Source organism: Vigna unguiculata, chromosome 5 (assembly GCF_004118075.2).
Source record: "Vigna unguiculata cultivar IT97K-499-35 chromosome 5, ASM411807v1, whole genome shotgun sequence".
In the NCBI taxonomy this organism is placed as follows: Eukaryota; Viridiplantae; Streptophyta; class Magnoliopsida; order Fabales; family Fabaceae; genus Vigna; species Vigna unguiculata.
Window position 1 is genome coordinate 3,032,547 of NC_040283.1, and position 15,053 is coordinate 3,047,599.

The 15,053-nt window shown below is 37.5% G+C and overlaps 5 protein-coding genes across 5 annotated transcripts; 2 read left to right on the forward strand and 3 right to left on the reverse strand.

The window, feature by feature from the left end:
* Positions 1–40: 40 nt before the first annotated feature.
* LOC114184819 (isoliquiritigenin 2'-O-methyltransferase-like) lies at positions 41–2,071 on the forward strand. The gene is made up of 4 exons (XM_028072132.1): positions 41–513; positions 1,162–1,475; positions 1,561–1,625; positions 1,734–2,071. The coding sequence occupies exons 1-4, from the start codon at positions 62–64 to the stop codon at positions 2,028–2,030; spliced, it is 1,128 nt and encodes a 375-aa protein (XP_027927933.1). The 5' UTR covers positions 41–61; the 3' UTR covers positions 2,031–2,071.
* Positions 2,039–4,798, reverse strand: LOC114184817 (probable mitochondrial saccharopine dehydrogenase-like oxidoreductase At5g39410). The gene is made up of 2 exons (XM_028072129.1): positions 3,861–4,798; positions 2,039–2,956 (listed from the first exon to the last, which is right to left on the reverse strand). Exons 1-2 carry the CDS (start codon positions 4,524–4,526, stop codon positions 2,264–2,266), a joined length of 1,359 nt encoding a protein of 452 aa, XP_027927930.1. The 5' UTR covers positions 4,527–4,798; the 3' UTR covers positions 2,039–2,263.
* Positions 4,479–9,125, forward strand: LOC114184822. The gene is made up of 2 exons (XM_028072135.1): positions 4,479–4,566; positions 8,162–9,125. The coding sequence occupies exon 2, from the start codon at positions 8,318–8,320 to the stop codon at positions 8,951–8,953; it is 636 nt and encodes a 211-aa protein (XP_027927936.1). The 5' UTR covers positions 4,479–4,566; positions 8,162–8,317; the 3' UTR covers positions 8,954–9,125.
* Positions 4,882–6,049, reverse strand: LOC114184820 (UPF0301 protein BF2109). The gene is made up of 2 exons (XM_028072133.1): positions 5,801–6,049; positions 4,882–5,727 (listed from the first exon to the last, which is right to left on the reverse strand). The coding sequence occupies exons 1-2, from the start codon at positions 5,946–5,948 to the stop codon at positions 4,958–4,960; spliced, it is 918 nt and encodes a 305-aa protein (XP_027927934.1). The 5' UTR covers positions 5,949–6,049; the 3' UTR covers positions 4,882–4,957.
* Positions 9,126–9,609: 484 nt separating the features above from the next.
* LOC114184816 (pentatricopeptide repeat-containing protein At3g29230) lies at positions 9,610–11,591 on the reverse strand. The gene has a single exon (XM_028072127.1). It carries the CDS (start codon positions 11,449–11,451, stop codon positions 9,637–9,639), a length of 1,815 nt encoding a protein of 604 aa, XP_027927928.1. The 5' UTR covers positions 11,452–11,591; the 3' UTR covers positions 9,610–9,636.
* Positions 11,592–15,053: the final 3,462 nt, after the last annotated feature.

The window sequence follows — 15,053 nt, forward strand, 5'->3', positions numbered from 1 at the left end:
ACAGCACGTAGATAAGGAAACCAAAACATAGAAAACAGAACATACATTAACCAAGATTAACATGGGATCGTGTTTTTCAGAGAAAGAGAACCATGTTGTGGTGGAAAAAACCGACACTGAAGCCACCCTCCGTGCCATGGTGCTGGGTTCCAACGTGGTGTTTCCGGCGGCTCTAAACGCTGCAATTGAGCTCAACGTGTTTGACATAATTGCGAAGGAAGGTTCAGCGGAGAGTGATGGGTTCATGTCACCTTCTGAAATCTCTTCTAAGTTATTAATACCAACACAGCAACAACACCACCGTGATTTGACCAATCGACTGGAGCGTTTGCTGCGATTGCTTGCTAGCTACTCTCTTCTCACTGTTTCTTCTCGCAGCGACGGAGATGGTGGCAGCGTGAGAGTTTATGGGGTGTCAGCATCGGGTAAATACTTCGTGCGTGATGAAAATGGTGATGGTTACCTCGCTTCTTTCACTTCGTTTCTGTGTCACCCTGCATTATCCGGAGTGTGGTAAGTGTTTTCATGCGTCTTAATATCACCATTTGCAAGATATATTTGTATAAATTGAACAGCACAAATTTATTAAAATATCAGATAAGTATAAAATAACCAAACAATATCAATAAGTTTTCTGTCAAACAGTCTAACCTTTAAAAACTAAATTAATCTTTACTATTATCTCAGTTTTTGAAAACCAATGCATATATAAGCAATAATTCTTGTAAGAATTTACCACATTAATTGTTCTAATGGTAAAAAAATTGAATAAAAATGTATTTTTAGTTTTAAGAATACTACAGGCAACTCTTAGAGATGATTTCAAGAATGAAAAATTAACTTCCTGATTGAAAATAATTATATTTTAAGGTAAAAACAAATTGTCTATTGATAAAAATAAATAAAACTTACGTTCTTAGACATTACATTATTAGAGTGGATTGTGTAAATGTGAGATTAATTAGTGAGACTCATCCTGAATTCTCTGAATGCGTGCTATGGAAAATGCTCTGGTTTAAAAGATCATTGTGATGAGTTGATTTAACACTCGTAATGTAAGCCTGAATCTTATCATTGGAGTGACCTAAAAGCTTTTGCAACATTTTCATATTAAAATAAGAAGAAATATGATTTAGAAATGCTGACTTTGTCGTAATATAGGCTGAATTTTAAGGAAGTGGTTATTGATCCTGAGATTGACCTATTCAAGAAGGTTCATGGAATGTCCAAGTTCGAATACTTTGGGAAATATCCTGAAATAAACCACGTATTTAACACAGCAATGCATGACATTTGCACCACCCACATGAAAAAAATACTTGAAGTATACACAGGATACGAGGGCATATCAACTTTGGTTGATGTAGGAGGTGGAACTGGACAGTGTCTCAAAATGATCATCTCCAAATACCCTTTAATTAAGGGAATTAATTTTGACCTCCCACATGTAATTGAAAACTCACCACCCATTCCAGGTAATCAATCAATAAAAATATTTATTTCTGGGCAAGAAATTGATTAATCACCTTTTACTGTAACTATAACGGCTAGTTCATTTAGGGGTTGAGCATGTTGGGGGGAATATGTTTGAAGGTGTTCCACAGGGTGACGCAATCATGCTTAAGGTTAGTAAACATATTACCTAAACTTCAATGATCTTTTTCTATCAGATGTCTGATGAAGACTAACCAGTTTTTATTTTCTGTGTTTGTACTTGGCTAACATTGTTCCAGGCTATAACCCATAACTGGTCCGATGAAAAAGTCATAGAACTTTTGAGCAATTGTCACAAAGCTTTGCCACCAAAGGGAAAGGTCATTGTTGGGGATTTCATACTGCCAGAAGATCCAGAACCCACAAATGAGCATAAAATGATTTCAATTCTTGATAACATCATGTTTATTACTCCTGGTGGAAGGGAAAGAACTGAGAAAGAATTTGATACTCTGGGCAAGAGTTCTGGATTTTCTAGATTTGAAGTTGTCTGTCGTGCTTTCTCTACCATGGCGCTGATGGAATTTTACAAATAAGTAAACCATGACAGTAATAATATGGCATTTCAAATTCGAATAAAGGGAACATGAATTCCCTTATGCCACTATTGCACCACATAATAAGTAAAATATAAACATCTTTTGATACATATGTTTTTATCTTCTGCTTAACGTTATTATGCCATTGTTTGAATTATCACTAGACAAAAGTAAATGAGTAGGTATAACAGTTCAGTTTTAAGGAATGCATTTCTATGAAACAGCAAGAGTCAAGAAGAAATACTGCTTTTTGAGATGACATCAAAGGATATTCCATTTTCTTGAAGTTTTTCCTGAAGATCAGTTGGACCAAAGATAATCCCAGGAGGGTAAACTCCTCCTTTAGGAAGGTTCTTGCGTTGGCTGAGAAGAATGAGAGCACACTGAATGAGAATTATTGGTGTAGTTAGATATCCAATTTCAGGTCCCATTACCCTTGTTACAATCTCCATGTCAGGTTTTGTGTTTCCCTGAACAGCAATAGTCCTATCACTAAAACCATGTCCAACAAACCACATCTTGAAGGAAGCACTTTCCACCTCCTCTTCGGAGGGGCCCTTCTTCCTGAACCATCCAAGGCTGAATATTTCAGGAAATTTCAAAAGAAGCCACCTTCCGAAACTAGTGCTTCCGAAAAGACCAATGAAAACTCCAACCATGATGATTCGGAGAATGCCCAACAAAGATTTTGTGCCTATTTTCACACCAAAATGAGCTGGTTTCACAGTTGGCCAGAAGGCTTCTCTTTTCTCAACCATTTCAGCACTCTCATTCAGCCCAGGGAGACCATGTGGGTTTTCTGTTAGAAGTGACAGAGTTCTTCGAACTACTATTGAATCTGCTGAAGGTAGCTTCACTGCCCAAAGGCCAATTTTCTTCTGGTTCTCTATAGTTTCTCCTTTTGAAGGAGGAGGTCCAGGGATCTACAGCCATGAAAATATAAGTTCATAAACTTCACAATCTTAAACAATAACGAGTTAGTAGTGGACACTATAAACAATAACTTGAGTTAATCTCAGTCAAAGACATAGTGATTAAATTAAAAAAGATAAGCAAGAAAGAAGAAGGGAAAAGGGTGATAGTGTCCTCAAGTAATTATAGATCTTAGGAAAAAATAGACAATATATCATCCACTATGAAAGTAAGAACTAAGAAGCATAGTTTTACACAACAGGATACTTTCCGTTAACAAGAATTTGCACAGGTAACAATAATCGAAAACAACATTTACATATAATACCTGTCCAAAATTCTCATTCATATATACCTTGTACAACTCTAGGAGAGAGCCTTCGAACAGATTTCTAATAATAACTAAATGAACTTCTATTGTTCTGACAATCTATACCTATAACTGTTATTTCCATAGCCGTCATTCACAGATAGTGGTAGGGCAGGAGGTGAATCCAAAACACTGTAGTGAGATAGCATCCAGCAAGATGGCTACTATTTTAAATTTGTTTTCATATTCAATAATTATTACTATAGATGCTGAAAAGTTGAAAAAAAAAAGTCAAAATCCATAAAATATTCATAATTATTAACAATAAAAAGTTAAACATCTCAAGCAAAATATACATGTATACCAATAAAATCAAGGAAATAAACTAGTTTAAGTCTTGAAGTAACCAAACATTAAAATTCAAATACAAGTTCTTTAATATCACATTCATCACTGCTAAAGTTTTACAGATCTTTTCCTATTCCTCGTTTTTAGTTTCAGTTTCAGCTTCATCACATCCATGACCTTCTGTGGTTATGTTATTTATGAATCCAAGAAAACAAAAATGTCAAGAAAAAAAAAAGAACAAGAAGCGTTAGTGTCACCTGAGGCCTAGGTTTTCTAGGCCGCGACCTTCTGAGTTGCTGTAACTTATGCGCATTGGCAACGCCGAGAACCGCGGATTCGTAAGTGGCAAAGTTTCCCACAATCCTCTTCTCCGATTCGAGCGCCACGTAAGCCTCCACGCGGTTCGGCGCCGCGGGCTCCACCCACTGCCTCGAGTTGAACATCAGGCCGAGCTCCGCGGGCACGGAGTCGAAGCCGCAAGCGGAGATCACAAGCGCGCCGCTCTCCTTCGCGCGGTCGTGGTGCGTGGCCTCGACGCGCTCCATGAACTCGGGCTCGCCGGAGATGTCAAGGTAGTCACAGCCGGCGGCCGCGCAGGCAGCGACGACAGGCTCGCCGTGGAGGCGGAAGGGTCCGACACAGTTGAGGAGGAGGCGCGTGCGGGCGCAGAGGGCGCGGAGGGAGGACGGGTCGGCGGTGTCGGCGGTGAGGATGGGGAGAGAGAGTGGAGGATTGGGCCGGGAGGCCCATTCCAGGGCCTGGGAAAGCTTTCGTGGGCTTCGGCCCGCTATGGCGATGGACTTGAGCGGCGAGGATGGAGTGTTCAGGAATTTGAGGGCTTCTCGGAGAACGTATTTGCCTGTGAAGCCCGACGCCCCCAGTATTACAACATCGAAACGACCACCGTTTCGTTCTTCCTCCATTTCTTCAACACAGAGTAGAGAAAATTAACAACCACAACAAGTAAGTAACCACACCACACTCTTCTCTTCTCACGGAACTGTTTTCCTCTGGTTTCGGTGGTTCCTCCAATATATACGTATTTATTATGATTATGTGTGATTATTCTTCATTTCTTCAATAATTGTTTTTGAATATGCAATACTTGCCCTTTTACGATGTTTATTATGGTGATGGTAATAGATTTAGGAATTGTGTAAATTGAGTGGTTGTTTTTGGTAGTTGAGTTAGATTAGGTTCCATTGAAGTCCATTAATGGAGATTCATTGCTTTTCCGAACATATATTTCCCCTTCCAACAAAGCAAAAATTTGGACAGTTAATCATATCATAAGAGAATATAATTAGGAAAATAATTATAATTTACAACGCCGACAGATAGTAACTGTCACATTTCACATGACCTTTCTTCTGGACATAAGCCCGAGAACTTCATCCCAAAGCCCAACACTTCCGACTCTCCCAAGCCCAACAACACTTGGGCTGCAGGCAGCCACAGTCCAATAACCAGCCCTTATCTCATCTCTCAGTTGCTCTCTCTCCCAGCCACAGTAGCCATCAAAGAACCTAAACTCCCCAAGCCCAACCACATTCCTCTTCACCATTTCCGCAGCACAACCCACACTCTCTTTTGACCCATAATACAACCCCTTCATCACTTCCTCAAACACCCCACTCTTCGCCACCCCGTCATCACCACCCTCACCCTCTTTTGGACTCAATAGAAACAGCCCTTCTTCCAAGGGTCCCCCAAAGAACAAGGGACTGTTGGAAAACGTCCCCTCCACATCCAACGCCGTTGATCTCGTCTCCTTGATGGACATCAGGGACGGTCTATTCAGGATGATCCCTGATGGCCCTATGGGCCCAGTTGACAGCAGAAGGATCACCGTCCGCTCGAAGATGTGGACCCCATCCAGCTTTTCGGTGGCAATTAGCAAGCACCCCTTTTCGGGCTCGTGGATTACGTGGGCCCATTTATCGGCAATGGTGACGAGTGGAGGATGATCCACCACAGTGTCCAGATCATTCACCTTAGAAACCTCCTCCGGCCTTTGCAATTGCTCTCCTGCCACCAGTTTTGCACGGAAAGATCGCCAGTCACCGCTTAGCCTGGGCTTCTCATCGTCATACAACGGTGATGATGATGATGACATGTGGCAACCTGTCATCAGATTCCAAGCTTTTAAAATCAAAAACATTGTATTAAGAGCATGATGTTAGTGTGAGGAACTTACATGATATGGGAAATGGGGTTCTAACTTTTCTGCAGTGGAAAGGTTGAGAAGATCGCTTGGAGTGTGATAGAGAGGCGTTTCTGATAGTGGGGATGAGTTGATCTGTGGATATGGCGAAGGAATTGTGGGAGAGAAAACATGCTTCCATTTTTGGACAGATAAGAGTGAAATGAAATGAAGTGATGAGAATTTGGTGGAATGTGTATAAATGTAGAACGAGGCTTAATGTGCACCACAGAGTTTTTTTGTACGGCATCTACGTCTTTTTTATTTTTATTTTTGAAAATGGCATCTAATCCAAGTTGGGTGTCTCTGAAGTATGGGCCATTGGATAGACTTTGACAAACACGTAGGGTTCCCCAGAACTTTATTTGGGAGTTTTGGATGGATCAACCCTTTTTTGGCTATGTGTCATGCTCTTTGCCACTAACTTGTTACTACACCAACTTTCAACTTTGAAAATGTTCACAACTTGTGGACGCTGGAAACTGTCATAGAGAAGTACACGTAGGATTCAAAAGATAAAAAGAGAAGGACGTAGGTAGCATTAAAGCATTAAAAAGAGTGGAATATTAGTGTTGGATTAGACTGAAATTTATCCCTTATCATAGTTAAGTACCCGAGACCACGGAATGGATCAATTTGACAACATTAATGCTGATGATGATGATGAGAAAGTTTATCATTTGACTAGGCGTTGATCAAACGTTTTAAGACCAAATTTTTATTCACTTACGATATTTCAATAAAAGTATTTATTCAAACTTGAATTGAATTCTATCAAAGTTAGATGATATGCCTGTCAGATCAAACTCAACATAATTTATGTAAGCAAAATTAAGATATATATAGAAATTGTGTTAATATAAGACTGTGTTATGCAAAATATTATTATGTGAGTATATCCGCATCTTTATTAAAATAACATAATTTTAAAGCATATAACACAAATGATTTTATAAGAAAGGGAGTGAAGAAATTATATTATTACTTTTGAAGTTAAGAAATTATATCGTTATTTTTAAATAATAAAAGATATAATTATCTGATCAAAATTACATCATTTATAAAATGGTATAAATACATTATACATTATGGTAAGACAAATATGAATACATTCTACATATTTTATAATTTAAAATCTATCAAAATCAACTTATATTATGCAATAGCCAACATGATTTATCATTCAAAACATTATCTTTCATAACAATTCAGTTGCATGATAAGATGATTATAGAAAATTATGCTTGCATTTATTCATGAGGCTTTCTTAATAGAAGGGTTGGTATACTTTAAATTGGATTTAACTAATATAGCAAGATGAAACTTCAAGATCCCACATACTATACTACTACATTATATCTCACTCATTACCAAAATTATTCCTGCTTTCAGACCCTCACATAACATGTGCAGAGTCTACCCACCTACTGGCCCAACATGAAATTAAAATAAAGAGCTAGCTAGGTTGATTAATTTTGTTTATATCACCTAATATAGATGATTATTTAAAACATATTAGTATCTAATAAATTAACAGTACTAAACTTTTTTTTTTTAACATGATCTTTTGAATCTCGAAGCCATGACTCAATTAAGTGTATATATTTGGCAAACCCAAATTGAAATTCACAAGAACCTTCACATTTTTTTAATAAATTAAGCTGACACTTTCTGAGGATTCGTCAAAATTACGATGAAACTCCTTTTTATTTGGCACAGCTTTTTCCTGAAAAGAAAACAAAAAGCTAGAAATAAGCTAGCCCAAACATACCACTACCCAAAGAAAAATAATTCAGAATCAAAAGTCTACTTAGTAGGATCAGCAACCAGTGTATGGAATAACGTTTACTGAAGAAAAAGAAAGGGGTTTCAAGCTACTAACTGTTCAGAGTGTCTTCATGAGATCATTTGGCCATCAAGAGAAATTAACAGGGATAAAAATAAAAAAATCTCATGACTTTGCTCCCCATTTTGTAGGCAAAATCTCAATTTAGTACCCTTATTTCTAAAAGTCTCAATTTGATCCTTTTTCTGTTAAAATGTCTCAAATGTGTCATTTATGTTAAGTTGGACTAGACGACGTTAACTGAACAGTGATATGATAAAGTTGACTAGTGGTGGAACTATGACGAGGAACAGAGTACAGTAACATAAAAGGAGAATTTTTATTTTCAAATAATAGTTAAGTTAAATTAGGATTAAGATTTTTAAACATCGATGAAATTGGGAATTCTGTCATTCGAATCTCGCAAAGGTTGAGTTTCGGCCTCTCCCATCCTTATAGACTTCAATACTTTGGAGTTCTTATCTGAGCATTCAACCTATTAACATGCCTTAACTCATATTTTCATGCAGTGTCATGTTTGAAAGGCTTGCCAGCAATGGGAGGACGTTTAAAAACTCCAAATTTCCCCTGGTTTGAAACAAATCCTTGTTGGTGAGGGTATTACAGTAGAAGTTAAAGGAGCTCAAGAAATCTCTCTTTTTTACTCTTCTGATATCGATCTACCAATGAATGGAAGTGCCAAGTGTAGTGGAGGGAAGAGTGACATTTGGCCCTTTCTGCATTCAACTTGCATGGCTCTGATTCCTATTCGCATATCAGGGTCTGCATCTTTGGTTGCTTATAGAGCTCGAAATCCCTATGCACACATAGAAACTACATTGATTTCAGAGGATGTTATTGAGCTGCTTCCAGAAAAATGTTACCATGGTCGTATGTTTAAAAAGCGAGCATGTCCAATTGATTCCTTAAGTTTGAAATTAAGTATGTTGGAGAAAGTTTTGAAGAGTCTTCTTGGTCGTAAGATACTTCAAGGTCAGCTTTTTGGCCTTCTCAAAGCAAATATTAAAGCATCAGCTGTTGTAAGGTTCCACATAGAATTAGAAAGAGACATAAGGAATAATGTCACTCTTAATCGTACGATTCCTGATTGGAGAACAAAGCCTAGTTTTGAAAGGTTTTTGTTTGAGATACTGGCCAGAGTTGAGGAAAACAGGCTCAAGCCTCTTTTAATCACGAAGGTAAAACCTTTTACTGGATCTGTTTCGGTTTCGTGGGCCAATTTGATGTCGAATATGTCATATACAAAGTTGAGACCCGTTTTTCTTCCTCAAGAACCTCTTACACTGGATGTGAAATGGTAGGAGAAACCAAGTATGATATCTTTTTTAACGAGTTTCTAGATCATGTTTGTAGATTCTTCTGCTGATCTTGTTATATGCAAGAGTTCACCAATTCTTGTAAAATATTACACTCATGATTGGTCCTGTAAATACCAACATAGGATAGGAGAAAGAAGTGATTTTACACAATTTATACAGTCTTCCATTATATGAACTTCTTTAATTAGTACCTCTGATGAAGCAGTCTGGACTAAGGTGGTGTGCTACACTGCTTATGCTAAGTGGCTGGGCTTCTAATGTGCTTAGGATTATAAATATAATCTGCAAAAACTTAGTTATCCTTAGTGTAAATGTCACTATTGACATAATGAAATTTTTAGGAAAGTCTTGTAACCATGGATTTTGGTCTTGTGCTTTTTTTCTCTCCCTGGGTCTTTACATCTGATCTAAGAACTTCATAGTATCTTTCCCGGTTGGCTCGAACACAATGAACAGTACATGAAAACCTTAAAATAGACCCAAATTCAATGGCTCGAGAAGTTGCACCTAACAGAACCAGTGGTTGCAACCAATAACACGATTTGTATACTCGTTTTTGGCAAACAAGCAATGTCCTGAGCGCAGCTAAATAATCATGTACATTTCTTGAAGCATCAAATCAGCTGTGCTGTGCATACTAATGCAACCAATGATTTCATTAGCCTCTATTGGTGTGTCATTGGAACAAATCCAACCTGCTGGAGGTCCTCAACCAATCTATCAATCATCCGATATATATCATCAGATTTAGGGTGTGACTGATCAAATACAGTAAATTCGTGCACTTCTTGCTCTACCTCTATGAAACTAGCCCCTGAAGGCTTTTGCCTTCCTGTGTTCTTCATTTGTAACCTTACATTGGCCACATTCATCCAATCTCCTGCTTGAGCATAAATATTTGACAGAAGGGAGTAATTCCCAGCATCTGATGGCTCCAACTTAAACAGTTGTTCACACACCGCTCTTGCAAGATCTACATCATTATGCATCCGACAAGCATTCAAAAGAGTACCCAATATAATGGCATTTGGTTTCATAGGCATGCTGCGCAGAAGCGTGAAAGCTTCTTCTAGGTGTCCCCCACGTCCAAGAAGGTCCACCATGCAACCATAATGCTCAATTTCAGGAACAATCCCGTACACTTTCTCCATTGAGTAAAAGCATTTGCGCCCTTCGTCAACAAGTCCTGCATGGGTGCAAGCACACAAGAGGCCAATAAATGTACATCTATCTGGCTCAAAACCTTCGTCTACCATCCTAGAGAAAAGCTCAAGCGCTTTCTTGCCATGTCCGTGCATGGCAAACCCCTGGATCATGGAATTCCAAGACACCACATCTCTCTTCGCCATCATTCCAGTAAAGACTTCAGACGCAGCATCCAAACAACCACACTTGGCGTACATATCAATAAACGCATTCAACACCTTACTGCTACATCTAAACCTCCACTTCTTCACAGACGTGTGAATTCTCCTCCCTAACTCAAGCATTCCAGATTCAGCACAGGCCGCCAAAATACTGAACAAAAACCCATCATCAGGCCTCAACCCAGCCTCCTCCATTTTCCCATATAACTCCGTCGCCTCCCTCGCATTCCCCTTCTCTGCATACCCCGCTATTATCGTCGTCCAAAGCACCACATTCTTCCCCGGACACCTATCAAACAGCACCCTCGCCATGTCCATGTCACCAGCCTTACTATACCCACAAACCATAGTCGACCATGAAACAACATTCCTCTCAGGCATTCTCTCAAACAGCTCAAACGCCTTCTCCATCTCCCCCGCCTTGGTGTACCCATCCAACATTATGTTCCAACTAACCATATCCCTTTCAGGCATTTCATCAAACAGCTTGCACGCACACTCCAATTCCCCACATCGGACCAACCCACCAATCATGGAGTTCCAAGTGACCACATCCCTTTCCTCCATGGCCAAAAACAAGCTCATGGCCGCATCAAGCCCGGAACTCCCGCACCTGGAGTACGAATCAATGAGTGAATTGGGCACGAAAATATCCCCGTAAAGACCGAATTTTTCAACATGGGCATGAATCATTCGGACCAAGGGGAGCGAGGAAGAGTCGATACAAGCCTTAAGGAGAGAAGGGTAGGTGAAGTTATCAGGGAAGAGACCGCTTTTCTGCATTTGGAGGAAAGCGTTGAAGGGTAGAGAGGGGTGTGAGTGGTTGTTGGCGTGAGCTCTGATGATGCAGTTGTAGAGGTGGACGTTGGGGTGGGGGAGCTGGTTGAAGACGTTGACGGCGGCAGTGAGGTGGCGGCAGAGGGAGAAGGCGGCGATGAGTTTGGGAGCGACGAAGAGGTCACGGTGGAGATTGGCTTTGAGAATTTGGGCAAGGATTTGGTTGACATGGTTGAGGTTGGTGCACTTGTGGAGGTAGCAGAGCTTCTCTTCCAGTAATCTCCGGCGAGAAAACCATGTGGGCACTCTCCCTCCCACCGGAATTTGCATTTGCATTGCCACTCAAACACTGTATGCAGCAAATAATAGTTCCTACACTTCCAGGTTCCACCATCACCATATCCTTAAATTACAATATGAAATTTCATATAAATATAAAGAATCTTGTAACTAAAGAAAGAATCTGTCAAATTAATATGAATTAAACTATATCTTTTAAAATTTATATGTAAATATTTTACATCTATTGCATATGCAATCAATGTTTTCCATAAATCAATTTCGTAAACCTAAATTAATCCTTAAGCTCAAATTAGGATGGTGTTAGATGAATTATTCGACATATATAGGTCATTGTCCATAGTACTAGTAATGGCACTAGCTACCTGAATATTAATACAGTGACAAAGCTTGCGATACTTTATTCTTTCTTTAAAGTCACGGATAAACTTATTTTCAATCATTTCTTATAAAAAATAAATAAATGGAATTGATTTCTATAAGAGTAATAATGAATATATTACCTACTGAAATAATTTTACAAAATTACTTTTACCCTCTCAGTAAATGTAATTTTTTATTCGTTATAAATAAAAAATGCTGATGAAATTTACTTATAAAAGAATAGGAAAAGAATAATTAATATTATATTAATATCAGATAAAATAAAATAAAAATAGTCATTTTAAAATGTAGAGAATATATATAGAAAGAAGTGAAGTATTTTAAATTTCCTAAGACATTCATAATTTGTGTGAAATGTATAGATGCTTGTGAGAATTGTTTTAGGATGATTTGTTAGGACTATGAATAGTTGATTTAGTAATTTATGACGACACGTAGAAAAGTAGTTTTGGAAAAGAAAGTATAATATGAGATGAATGAGGTATGAGTGAATTTGTGAAGATTGTTTAATAATTTATTAATTCATTTGTATACCTAATATTTGATTTTCTTTTAAATAAATATATTTAATGAAGTTTTCTTTATTTTTATAATTGTTATTAAAAATTAATAAATAGTTTTAAAATTATTAATACTTTTTAAGAAATAACCCATTTTTATGTTGTCAACTAATCCGTCTAACAAAGGCATTTGTATTGTAAAAAATACTTTTAAAAACAATTTTCATCTGCTACTAAAAAAAGAACCATCAAAATTCAACAATTCTGTCAAATCAATATATATATATATATATATATATATATATATATATATATATATATATATATATTCAAGTCTATTATTTCTCCAATTGACCTGAAAATACCTTTTTAAGAAAAAAAAAATCTTCTTCAAATCAATTCCTTATAATAAATGTATTCAACCATAATTATTTTCCAGTGAATTGTTGGATATGTTTGATACAGGTTGAAGAAAGAATCAAGATAAGAGTAGAAGAAAAGGTTAAAACTTGTGGGCATGAAGGGATTATAAATGTAGAGTTTTATTTTTATTTTTTCAATAATATTGTTTTAAAGGTAATAGGTGGAACAGTTTTGAATGGATTTCAAAATAAATGTTCTTTCTGTCGTCTTGACCAGTTGAATAGAGATGGGGGTTTCTCCCTGCACCTCCAATGATTTTTCCTGTACTCCCAAAATTTATTTTAATTTTATCTTTGGCCATGGTTAAAAAATGAGTTACTATTTTTTTTATTGCAGTGCACTCCAAATATCCCCGTGCCTCACCGCACTGCACCCCCAAAAGCAGATTCCCTGCACTCTCTGCACCCCCTGCCCTTGGAATCTTTGACCTTAAGCTTTTTTAAGGTACAGGGCCTCCATCCTCCACACACTATCCCCCTTATCCCACTTCTCCCTCTTCTCCCACACACACAACACAGCACCCACCTTCTCCCTCTTCTCCCTCTTCTCCCGACGCCATCCTTTTCTCTTCTCCACACACCATTCTTCTCCCCAGGCAACCGCGTTTCATCTCTTCCCGCCGCTTCTCCATTTTTCACGGTACGTGTGTATTTTGATTTTAGTTGTAGGTTTGAATGTGTACATCTTCGCTGTTTTGTCTTGAACCTGCTTCGGAAATAGTTTGGAAGGTGTGTTGTGTTGATGTCTGTGTATTTGAGAGATGGTTTTCGAGTTTTTTTTTTCTTTGCTTTAGGAAACGGATTGTGGAATCCGTTTCCCCTATTTTTTTTTTATTATTTTTTTTACAAAACGGATTGTGGAATCCGTTTGGGTTTTTTATTTATTTTTGTTTGGAAACGGATTGTGGAATCCGTTTCCTTTTTTTTTTCACAAACGGATTGTGAAATCCGTTTGACTTTTTTTTTTTTTTGAAACGGATTGTGTAATCCGTTTCCTTTTTTTTATTTTATTTTTTTCAAAAACGGATTGTGAAATCCGTTTGGCTATTTTTTTTTTTGGAAAACGGATTGTGTAATTCGTTTCCTTTTTTTATTTATTTTTTTTGAAAAACGGATTGTGAAATCCGTTTGGCTTTTTTTTTTTTTAATCCGTTTCCTTTTTTTATTTTTTATTTTAAAACGGATTGTGAAATCCGTTTGATTTTTTTTTAATTTTTTTTATTAAACACTTTCTTCTTTTTATTAATAGAATGGCGTCATAATTTTCTTCAAAAGCACAAGTACAAAGATCTTTTTTATAAAGCTTTGATATTATTGCCTCTATCTCAGTGGACCCGGTTTTGAAGCTTGTGAGTTGTTGGAATATTGCTTTGTTATTTCCTGTGGCTTATTTTTAGTGCATGTGCTCCATTGCTGTTTTGCATGTAAAGAAGAAAAGGAATAAAAAAAAAACTCTGCAAGGACAAAGTGATAAAAAAAGGGAAAAAGATAGTTTTAGTGACTAAAATGATGTATGAAAATTCAGCTAGCTTAACCATATTCGTCTGTAATTGCAGGATGCTATGACTTCATTTTCAACTTGTGGACTGACAGATCCTTTTTCTTCCCAAAACCTCACTCCCAAGCATTCCACCATCACTGCTACAATAGATTCCCGATCTTCCATTTGTGGCACTGCTAATGGTATGAGCACTGTAATATACTAATAGATATATTATTAATCCTTAACTCGTAATATAGAGAATTGTTATGTTTACAACATTTTCTTGTTTATCTCTCATCCAAGGTGGTGCACGCACATTTTTCACTTTGTCTGTATATTTATGGAAAATGGATTACAGAATCCGTTTCATACACTGTGAAACGGATTCTGTAATCCGTTTCTTAAAAAAATTTTTTTTTTAGGAAACGGATTACAGAATCCGTCTCATACACTGTGAAACGGATTCTGTAATCCGTTTCCTAAAAAAATTTGCAAATTTTTTTAAGAAACAGATTACAGAATCCGTTTCACAGTGTATGAAACGGATTCTATAATCCGTTTCCAGTAAAGATATGGACAAAATAAACATCATTCCTTGAAAAAAGAAATAAAAGTGATACAAACCAGAGGGGACCACCACCACAATGAACGAATGAATGAAGGACAAGGACCACAGAATGAATGAAGGACAAAAAACTCTAAGGGACCACGGAGAAGAGAATGAGAGCAAAAGCACTGAGATGGAGAACAACGAAACGCGAGAAAAATACTAAGAGTGAAGTTTTGGGGGTGCAGGAGGTTGGTGACGCAGTAAATGAAATTTACTGCGTCCCAACGAGTTTCACCCAC